This window comes from Bidens hawaiensis, unplaced genomic scaffold (genome assembly GCF_021521415.1).
Source record: "Bidens hawaiensis isolate Kalapana, Puna unplaced genomic scaffold, B.hawaiensis_p1.1 tig00017033_1, whole genome shotgun sequence".
In the NCBI taxonomy this organism is placed as follows: Eukaryota; Viridiplantae; Streptophyta; class Magnoliopsida; order Asterales; family Asteraceae; genus Bidens; species Bidens hawaiensis.
In genome coordinates, this window is record NW_027492575.1 from 1 (window position 1) to 11599 (window position 11599).

Below are 11599 nucleotides of genomic sequence, written 5' to 3' on the forward strand. Positions count from 1 at the left end.
AGACATCACCATTCGAGTTTACAGAAACGTTTCCTTCATGAGACGAGTCAGAACCTGACTCCCCTTTTGAGTAATAAGCAGCAGATTCAGGCCTCGAACTTGAGCCTGAGTTAACCTTTGCACCATACATACCAGGGTCTTGTATCTGATCTGTTGGTGTTTCTTTTCGAACCATATTAAGCTCATAAGTTCTGAGCTTGTTTACTGCCGTTTCAAGATCATAATTAGGAAAGTCTCTGTCTTCCCTCATAAGAACGGTGTACATTTCCCACTTCGGTGGGAGAGCATCGAGAAGCTTTTCAACGATCTCTTCTTCTCGGTAAGCAATCGAATAATTGCTAAGCTCTGTCATTAGATGATAGTATCTGGTGATAATATCATCCAGTGATTCGTTCTTCAAAAATTTGAAGACGGCGAACTGGGTCTTTAAGAGTTTGATCTTTGATGCACGGATACCCACATTCCCCTCGAATCTATTTTCAAGAGCATCCCAAAGCTCTCTCGCAGAAGTGTACTTTCGGAACGTATGGAGAACCTCTTGAGGAAGTGCCATTGTTATCGCTGCATGGGCCTTGCTCTCAGCCTCATACATTTTCTTTTCTTCGTCCTCCATTTTGCTGTACTTCTTAACCACGTCACGGCCTTCGTATTGCATAGTTGGAGGGATATATCCATCCTGGATGCACACCCACATTTTGGCATCCTGGTATTTAATGTATTGGATGAATCTGTCCTTCCATGCCACGAAGTCAGTTCCTTTCATCAGCCTTGGGGCCTTAGTGGCTGACCCCGCTTCTACTTCCATCTTGACCAAATCGGAGATGTTAATTGACGACATCCTTGCGAAAACCTGAAAAACCTGAAAATACAAAAAAATATTAAAACAGCTCATTAGGCGAAGTTAAGAATAACTTCGCTTGAAAGTTAACTTCGCTGAAAAGAGAACTTCGCTGGGTCTTAAATTCGCTTGACTTGGCGAAGTTAAAAATAACTTCGCTTAGAATGAGCGAACTTAGGAGGTAAGCGAACTTGGGTGGAAAGCGAAGTTGCGGATAACTTCGCTAAGGCGAACTTATGAGGTAAGCGAAGTTGTGGTTAACTTCGCTAATCCTTATATCTTCGCCGAAACCCTAATTCCAGTGACGGCAACTTCGCCTGAAGAATGGTAACTTCGCCCGAAGAACGGTAACTTCGCCCGATGAACAAGGAAACTGTTCAGATCTGATTTCGTCAATCCAGCAGTTTCCAATCAATGCAATGGCTTGAAAATGACTGTCAAGCACGAGCAAAACACAATCCCAACAAAAACACGTCCCGCGAATAGGTCAAACGAGACGTTTTCTACACCCGCGTGAAATCCCGAACCTCACAATCGAGCCGATCGCTCTGATACCAATTGTAGGTTCCTGGACGGATCGTACACGGGATGTCGCTAACAACGCAGGTGCGGAATCCCTGCGTAGGTAGATACGAGTGTAGAGTATGTAGAGATCGAACACACAAGCAATAAACCAAACACGTTATATTGATAACGAACACGTGACCCGAGGTCACTATTACAGACAATGACACGTAACACACGAAGTGAACAACTGAAACGAAACCCTAAACGACCAACACAAACTGTTTCGGCTGAAACAGTTTATATACACGACAACTTCGCCATAGGCGAAGTTGTCAATAACTTCGCTGGTTCAACAAGTTCGCCAGAGCGAACTTGTTGACAACTTCGCGTGTTACAAATATAAACATAATCAAAACATAATTGCATTACAGACTCGATTACAAATGCTAGACTATGAACTACTGACACACATGTACCAACAGTCGTTAACGTAATGCAATTAACGATAACTATAAAATCCTAGACTATTTGGCATCCCCTTATAGCTAGGTGTCGCTAATGTGTTTAGCGATATCTATTTATCCAAATTACCACTTTTATTTATCGTTCCGTATGCAAGTTTTGTGGCTATCTTTATTATATACTAATATGATTAAATTAATGAATTGCTCACCGACCTTTGTGTTGACAAACTTTATTTTATGAAATGTTGCAGGTTTGCATCTTGGTTGATTTATGATTGTGAAGAAAACGACATCAAAGACCTTAGGATATTAGTAAAAATGAACAATATCAATTTGCCATATTTTATGATATCTTGTTTATGGTTATTTTATGGATAATGGTTATGTGACATTTTCGATGTTGTGAAATGAAATGAGTTTATTAAATACTGTCACTTTAATTAGTGTCATGTGCTTATGGACAATCGTTACACCTCGGCATGTTCCGCCGCCTTTGGTCGGGGTGTGACAAAACGCGCTCAGATAGAAATAATACTAAGATGGATAGCATTCTGGGACAACAAAAAACAAAGCCGTAATTTCCTTACAGGGTACCGGATGTAACCCACCACTTTATTTATCCCTAAATTGACTTTGATCAAAAAGTTATTGTGTGAATTATAAATATTTGATATAAAAATATTGAAATTCAAATACATATAAAGTGGCAGTCTAGCAGTATGGTTTCTCAAGGAACGCTCAAGTCAAACTCTAAAGCTAGCATGAGTCCGGTTAAAACAACGTAGTCTGATTAGAGTGGGGGCTTCAGAGCTCTTGAAGCTTAGAGAGCGCGATAGCCTAAATGTAAGAAAGTAATCGTTTTAAAAAAATACATTTGTATATCATTGAAATCAAAATAATATATAAACATATTAATATAAAAGGTTATGAAGTAGGAAGCTTTATAAGGAAGAAAGATAAGGCTATAAATTGAAAAGGAGGAATCCAACTACTTCAACAACACTTCTCCTGCCTGCCACCCAAGAAGAAGATGAATCTGTACGCAATCCTCTTTCTCTTTCTCACAGTCGCTCATGCTCGCCTGTCGGTCAACGATTTCCTGAGGCTACCGTCTGAGAGACTTGACTCCGATGGTACCCGATGGGCCGTCTTACTTGTCAGATCCAACGGTTACTGGAATTACAGTGAAGAAACACTAGGTTACCCCGGCAGATTACGGATAATCTTAGGGTTAAGTAGATGTTTCCCACGAGGGTTAGGTCCGGCAAAGATGGTTATTCTTCTGATGACCTGCAAAACAGACACCGTGAGCTCGTCACTGAGAAGGGGGGGTACCTTCTTGTGACCACCCTCCGGCGTGAGAATCAGACTAGATTGCTCTGAATATAAGTGTATATTAAGAGAAATAGCTAGATAAGATAGTATCAGATGATATATGAGAGTATATGATGATGATACCGTTCCAAGGTGTTGCAGTATTTATAGCCGAAGGTAGGTTTCCAAGCAGGTACAGCCAGCTGTATAATATTCCTTTTCTACCAACTGTGGGCTACGTACGTGCCATGCTGGTGGTTGGTGGGTAGGCAGCGGCTGATAGTGACATGGCCGGCTGTGTACTATTCCTTTTCCACCAACTGCAGGCTATGTACATGCCACGATGAGGGTTGGTGAGTAGGCAGCGGCTGATAGTGACATTTTGTACTAGAGCGTGCTCCTCCTCGTACTATTGTCGGTGAGCTGTCACCCTGTGATTGGTTCATGGGCTGCTTTGGTCAGATCTTGTCTATTTTGTCCATACCTTGGCAGGTATAGTACAAAAGATCTTCCAGAAGCGTATGGACTTGGCTCATTTGGGCGGGAGTATTCCCGCCTTGCTCATTCCTTCTTCAGGTGACATTACTGAATTATTGAGAGTTAGTGCCTTGTGCGTGTAGCCTTACTATTAGTGCGGGTAGCCTTCCCTCATGGCTTGTATCCGCAGCTGCGGGAACAGGCGGGGTACTTTACCACTGGGAGGCTTTTCCTGCGTGAACAGCTGGTCGTACTGCGCGTAAGGTCTTCATCTCTCTGAGCATGGTTGGTCCTGCGGAACCAGTTGGTCTTTGCGCAGACGTCCCTCTTCAAGGTGAGTCTTGCGGGTCCAACTGGGCTCTGCTGGGACCTACCTCTTCAAGTCCCCCCAGTCCATTGTTCTTATCATGAATTGTTAATAAGTGAGGTGAACTTTTGGACTTCAGCAAGGGGTTTTGAAAAGGGTTTTTAGTTTTAAGGTTTTCCGTGGGGATTCTTCTCGCGGTTTTCCTAATGTCACGTGCAGAAATTCTCGACTTTTCTGCTTGATCTTTGGGTATGATGCGGGTAGGTGTGTAACCTCCTCTCAAGTCAGGAGCGTTGAGTTTCACTTGTGTAGATTCTCCACGAGGTTTTGGTAGTTTTAGACATAGTGATCAATTATGTTAAACAACCAATTCCATCTTGGAGCTTCAAACAATCTAGTTCTCAACGTTCCGGCTATGCGGGGATGTTATTTCCCTTTCCACAAGCATGGCCCAGAAGATCCTTCTTGGTTTCAATTCCCTGCAAGTGCTAAGTATGTGAAGGGTTTCGCCTTGACACTGTACCCGCACTCGTCTTATAGTTTCTTGATTTCCAAGGTATTCTTGGCTTCAATTCCCTGCAGGTGCTAAGTATGTGAAGGGTTTCGCCTTGACACTGTACCCGCACTTGTCTTACGGTTTCTTGGTTTCCAAGGTATTCTTGGCTTCAATTCCCTGTAGGTGCTAAGTATGTGAAGGGTTTCGCCTTGACACTGTACCCGCACTTGTCTTACGGTTTCTTGGTTACCAAGGTAAGGGGGTATATTCCCTCTTATTTTTGAATCTTTGTTTCACGCATATTTTAGTTAACTTAGCAATTTCTTTAGTTTGTATAAGTTAACCTTTCAACGTGGCAGATGATAGGTTAAAGTTTTGCTTCCTCTTTCGTGATTGTGCGGGTAAGACCGTCACTTTCACTTAGTAGGATGGCTAAACTTTACCTATATCTGACCTGCGTGAAGGTTTTCCTCATCTTTTCCTTAGAAATTTTCTAAGTGTTTTAAATAAGTTAGCCTTTCGATGCGCGGTGTCAATTGGTTAATGTTCAGTTTCCTCTATCATGATTGTGCGGGTAGGACCGTCACTTTCATTTAGTGGGATGACCAAACTTCACCTATAACTGATCTGCGTGAAGGTTTTCCTCATCTTTTTAGAAATCTTCTAAGTGTTTTGAATAAGTTAACCTTTCGACGCGCGGTTGTCAATAGGTTAATGTTCAGTTTCCTCTATCATGATTGTGCGGGTAGGACCGTCACTTTCATTTAGTGGGATGACCAAACTTCACCTATAACTGACCTGCGTGAAGGTTTTCCTCATCTTTTTAGAAATTTTCTAAGTGTTTTGAATAAGTTAACCTTTCGACGCGCGGTTGTCAATAGGTTAATATTCAGTTTCCTCTATCATGATTGTGCGGGTAGGACCGTCACTTTCATTTAGTGGGATGACCAAACTTCACCTATAACTGACCTGCGTGAAGGTTTTCCTCATCTTTTTAGAAATTTTCTAAGTGTTTTGAATAAGTTAACCTTTCGACGCGCGGTTGTCAATAGGTTAATGTTCAGTTTCCTCTATCATGATTGTGCGGGTAGGACCGTCACTTTCATTTAGTGGGATGACCAAACTTCACCTATAACTGACCTGCGTGAAGGTTTTCCTCATCTTTTCCTTAGAAATTTTTGCCGTTTTTTGTGTTTATGCGGGTTTTGCCGCCTTCCACACGCAACGACTTACTTCCCCACTTATTTATGCGGTGAATACCGGCATATCAGTGTGGTCAGATCATAAGTATAAATGTAAGACCATCAGCGTCAATGTGATAAGGAGAATCATTTCCATTAGAAGTGGCTCTAGGTCTTTTCTTTACAAGTTTGGAATTGATCTACATGCAGCCTGTGTAATTGAGCTCCCTTCCATGTTCTTGGGATGGGGGTGTCATCGAGCCTTTCGAGCCGATATGCACCTGGTTCGGAATCTCGTTGTTTACGCAGTATGTAGTCTCCAACATTGAAGCTGCAGTTTCATCCGTGTTTTCCCCAACTGGGGTTCTACACGCATTAGCCTGCTTAGCGTCCATTACGCCACGAGGTGAGTGAGTTTCCCATTTCTGACGAATGCTTCGACAACGTCCTTCAAGGATACGCATTCCTCCGTGGTGTGGCCTTTTGTCCTGTGGAAGTCACAGGATTTGCTCTGATCAGCGTTGTGACGCTGTCGGATTATTGGAGCCTTTGGCCATGAGAGCCTCTCGGTGGCAAATATTTCGGTGACGCTTTTGGTGAGTGGCGTCCATCTGGAGTTCCGGTTCGACGACTGCATGTTATCCCTTCCGCCTAACCAAGGGTGCGAGCCGGATGAGGTGTCAAAGTTTACCCTTGACTGCCAAATACCAAGCTTCCTCTATTTGTTTTGTCGGGCAGTAAGGACGTTGTTTTCTCTTGTTTTTTGAGTGTAGAGGTTTGTGCTCTGGGGAAGATCTCTACCCAGTTGCTTTTCCGTTTCCGCGAAGCGTTTAGTTGCTGTCATGATGGCATCCCACGTGGATGGCATGCCATCTTTACCCGTTAAGGTGCGGATGAGCTCTGGGTCTTCCGCGCCCTGGATGAAAGCAGCGCGAACAAGATCTTCGCTAATAGTGCCCAGACTTAGCTTCTTTGAATTGAAGCGCGTGATGAAGTTTAGTAAAGACTCATCTTCCTCTCGGATGCAGTTGATGATCGTCCATTGCTCTTCGGTATACTTTCTTTGTTGACTGAAGTGTTGGCTGAACTTCTGCTGGAAGTCTGCCCAATCGTAGATGTGGTGGACCGGTAGACGGTCAAACCACGCTCTGGCTGCCCCAACAAGCGTCATTTGGAACATATAACACCACGTGGGTTCCGTCCAATTGCTGACGGTTGCCCCTGCTATGAATCTGTTCAAATGATCGTCTGGGTCAGATATACCATCATATGTGCCTATGTTGGACATTTGTTTGGCACTTTTCGGGGCAATTGCTTCCGCAATGTCCCTTGCAAATTTGGACGTTCCCGCATTTGCAACAGTTGGTCTGAAGGTTTTAGAGAAGTCACGTGGGTTTCCACCCGCGTTTTTTGGTTTAAAGGTTTCTCCAAAATTTCTTCTGTGGAAATCTGCTTGTTTACGCTTCCCTTTCGCCTTATGGCGCGGGTTTGCGTCACTGTCAGATTCTTCCCAATCTTCATCATACTCGCACTCATTAGTCATGTTGAGCTGTTGTCGAGTGCTTCCGAATTCGTCAGCCTGTTGGAGTGAACGTAAGCGTTCATCCAACTCAGCTTGGAATTCCTTCTGACGTGCTTCCGCTCACGCTTTAACTTGATCAAGTGTTTGGCGGGGAGCCTCGTCTGTTGTCTTTCCAACTGGGTATTGGTGAATCCTAGTGAAGGATTGTTTACTGCACTTGCCCCGGCTTGGGTAACCGGGGTAGTGTTCGTAAAAATTGTGTACTCACCGGTGTTCCCCCCAGTAGCTGGGGTTGTGGTTACCGGAGTTTCTTGGTCACTCGTTGGCCTTGGCATCGGAGTAACCTTAACCATCTTTCCAGAGGTTTTGAAAAAACTGAGAAAATTAGTTCTAGCTTTTATGCACGGATGGCGCCAATGAAGAAACACTAGGTTACCCCCGGCAGATTACGGATAATCTTAGGGTTAAGTAGATGTTTCCCACGAGGGTTAGGTCCGGCAAAGATGGTTATTCTTCTGATGACCTGCAAAACAGACACCGTGAGCTCGTCACTGAGAAGGGGGGGTACCTTCTTGTGACCACCCTCCGGCGTGAGAATCAGACTAGATTGCTCTGAATATAAGTGTATATTAAGAGAAATAGCTAGATAAGATAGTATCAGATGATATATGAGAGTATATGATGATGATACCGTTCCAAGGTGTTGGAGTATTTATAGCCGAAGGTAGGTTTCCAAGCAGGTACAGCCAGCTGTATAATATTCCTTTTCTACCAACTGTGGGCTACGTACGTGCCATGCTGGTGGTTGGTGGGTAGGCAGCGGCTGATAGTGACATGGCCGGCTGTGTACTATTCCTTTTCCACCAACTGCAGGCTATGTACATGCCACGATGAGGGTTGGTGAGTAGGCAGCGGCTGATAGTGACATTTTGTACTAGAGCGTGCTCCTCCTCGTACTATTGTCGGTGAGCTGTCACCCTGTGATTGGTTCATGGGCTGCTTTGGTCAGATCTTGTCTATTTTGTCCATACCTTGGCAGGTATAGTACAAAAGATCTTCCAGAAGCGTATGGACTGGCTCATTTGGGCGGGAGTATTCCCGCCTTGCTCATTCCTTCTTCAGGTGACATTACTGAATTATTGAGAGTTAGTGCCTTGTGCGTGTAGCCTTACTATTAGTGCGGGTAGCCTTCCCTCATGGCTTGTATCCGCAGCTGCGGGAACAGGCGGGGTACTTTACCACTGGGAGGCTTTTCCTGCGGGAACAGCTGGTCGTACTGCGCGTAATAGTAAGGTCTTCATCTCTCTGAGCATGGTGGGTCCTGCGGAACCAGTTGGTCTTTGCGCAGACGTCCCTCTTCAAGGTGAGTCTTGCGGGTCCAACTGGGCTCTGCTGGGACCTACCTCTTCATACAGGCATCAGGTCAGGTCCTTCCTTATACACTTATTATACTTCATATTCCTATCCTTTCACATAATTCTTATTTTTTTAAAACAAAGTATTATCTATCTCACTCGATTTTGGCTTATTTTGATCAAAGTGATCATGCTGTTTGATTTTCTTTTCTTTTCTATCTAGTTTTAATTAGTGATATTGAATGTATTTCTATAATTGCATATGCTGCTTGTCGTGATCTTCCGGTTTTAGATCGTAGCCGCATGTAAGATTACGAAAAGACTTTTGGATTGTAGTTTTTTAATAAACTGAAATATAATATATAGAGATGAACCGAGCGTAGGCTCGATTCTAGTAAACGCTAAAACTGTGTAGTGGTTTAACAAAAAAGTGAAAAAAGTTCGCTAAATTTTTACTCAAAAACGTGTAGCAGTTTAACAGTAAATTTTTTTTATAAAAATGTGAGGGAATAGTTTGCTTGGTTGAAAAACCCTTGGCCCCATAGTTCTTGCCCTTCGGCCGTTAATAGGTTTGCACCTAGGGATGAGCAAATGGTACTGGGCACTTTCGGTACCGATTCAGTACCCGCTTTTTGAGGTTCCAGGATCGGTACAGTAAGTTATTTTACTCATTTTTTGTCCTTCGGTACCGTCACGTACGTTACCAAGCATTTTCGGTACAAGTACCACTGGTATCCATTTTTGGCGATTTTTGGTATCAGTATTTTTGGTACCGTTGCCAAGCTCATCTGTATTGGTTTAACGAGAATATGGTGATGATGTGGAAGGGATTGGCGTCCTCCCACATCGCCACTGCACTTGGTCTATATATTATATGAATCCAATATAATAAGTAATCAAAGGAACAGTTTTGTTGAATAACAATGGAGGAATAACATGTTTATATGCTTAGTGGTTGTACTTTTCTGTTTATAATCGATGAGTTCTGTATATATGATATTAAGTTGTGCTACCAAGGAGTTTGATTAATATGTTTAGTAAATGATCTATAGCTGAAAGCAACTCTTGTTTCTAGGTTCCTTGTTTGTTCATTTATTAAAACAAACTCATTTTCTGCTGCAGTCCGATGTATGTCATGCATATCAAATCTTGAAAAACGGTGGCATCAAGGATGAAAACATTGTGGTTTTCATGTACGATGACCTTGCAAACAATGAAGAAAATCCGAGGCTTGGAATCATTATTAACAGCCCAAATGGTGATGATGTATACCATGGAGTACCAAAGGTCAACATTTGGACTCGCTCGTTTCCACATATGTGAATTATGTTTGATTCTCATTATTACATTTTATCTATTCACAGGATTACACTGGGAAAGATGTCACCGTTGACAACTTTTTTGCAGTTTTACTCGGAAATAAAACTGCAGTTAAAGGCGGCAGTGGAAAGGTTGTAAACAGCGGGCCCAATGATCACATCTTTATATTTTATTCTGATCATGGCAGTCCAGGTGTTCTCGGTAAGCTCTTCGCCCTCCCTAGAACTATTATTATCTGATTAGTTAACGGTTTTACAAGAAAATGTTTTCATATTCTCAGGGATGCCAACAAGTCCTTACTTGTATGCAAAGGATCTGATTGATGTTTTGAAGAAAAAACACGCATCTGGAACATACAAAAGCTTGGTAATATATCTTTTGCTTTGTTATTATATAGCAACTTTGTTGGAATAAATGAATAATGTGTATTCTTTTAGGTATTTTACCTTGAAGCATGTGAATCCGGAAGTATTTTCGAGGGTCTTCTTCCACAAGGTTTGAATATCTATGCAACCACAGCATCCGGCCCCGATGAGAACAGTTGGGGTACTTACTGTCCTGGAGAACATCCGAGTCCTCCTCAAGAATATGACACGTGCTTGGGTGACTTGTACAGTGTCTCATGGATGGAAGACAGGTACGTCTGACCAATATAATACGAGTTGAGTTTTTTTAGTGATTCTTATGTAGTTATAATAATTCCTTTTTGATGCCGACAGTGAGGTACACAACCTGCAAACAGAGACAATCCAGCAACAATATCATCAGGTAAGAGCTAAGATAATATGATGAATGTGATTAGTTATATAATTTCACTTTCATTCTACAACTTATTATGAATATTTACAGGTTAAGGAAAGAACATCAAATGGAAATGGTAATTACGGGTCCCACGTAATGCAATATGGGGACTTGCAGCTTAGCAAGGATGAACTGTATTTGTATTTGGGTACAAATCCTGCAAATAAAAACTTCACTTATATTAATAGTAACTCGCTGCGTTCATCTTCAAATGCGGTCAACCAACGTGATGCTGATCTGTTGCATTTCTGGCATAAGTATCAAAAGGCTCCTGAAGGTTCTGACAGAAAGATTGAATCTAGAAAACAGTTTGCAGAAGCAATGGCCCACAGGATGCATGTTGACAGTAGCATAAAACTCGTTGGGAAGGTTTTGTTTGGAATTGAAAAGGGTCCCGAGGTGATGAGTGAGGTCAGACCTGCGGGTCAACCTTTAGTTGATGACTGGGATTGCCTTAAAACATTTGTAAGTCTTGTTATAAAATCATGAATTGACTTTTCAGTCAAATATCTAAAATGCTTCTTAAATTATTTTTACAGGTGAGGACGTTTGAGACGCATTGTGGATCCCTATCACAATACGGTATGAAACACATGCGGTCGATAGCTAACTTCTGCAATGCTGGGATCACCAAGGAGCTGATGATGGAAGCGTCATCACAGGCGTGTCCCGCCTTTCCGTCTAATTCATGGAGCTCGATTAACAGTGGTTTCAGTGCATAATGATTTGGATTACATGGGAAACTAATCAACTATACACCCATATTATGTTCAAACTGGTTTGCTGGTCATTCTTCTTTACTTTTAACATTCCGTTTCTCCCTAGTATGCTTTGGGTAGAAAACCGGCCTCGAATGGTTGCTTACTTGTATATATAACAATGAAACATCTGTCTAGCTATTATGTTAACTGTGAGTGATGCTTTGTTCTTGTGTGTTTGGATTATATAAATGGTTAGTACATAGAATTAAGGGCGTAATTCACATAAACATTTTCAATCATTTATAAGCGAAAAACT

At 42.3% G+C, this 11599-nt stretch overlaps 1 protein-coding gene across 1 annotated transcript; it reads left to right on the top strand.

Moving 5' to 3' along the window:
* Positions 1-9583: 9583 nt before the first annotated feature.
* LOC143552748 (vacuolar-processing enzyme-like) lies at positions 9584-11374 on the top strand. The gene is made up of 7 exons (XM_077042893.1): positions 9584-9748; positions 9826-9982; positions 10062-10147; positions 10219-10418; positions 10501-10549; positions 10631-11047; positions 11122-11374. The coding sequence occupies exons 1-7, from the start codon at positions 9653-9655 to the stop codon at positions 11302-11304; spliced, it is 1188 nt and encodes a 395-aa protein (XP_076899008.1). The 5' UTR covers positions 9584-9652; the 3' UTR covers positions 11305-11374.
* Positions 11375-11599: the final 225 nt, after the last annotated feature.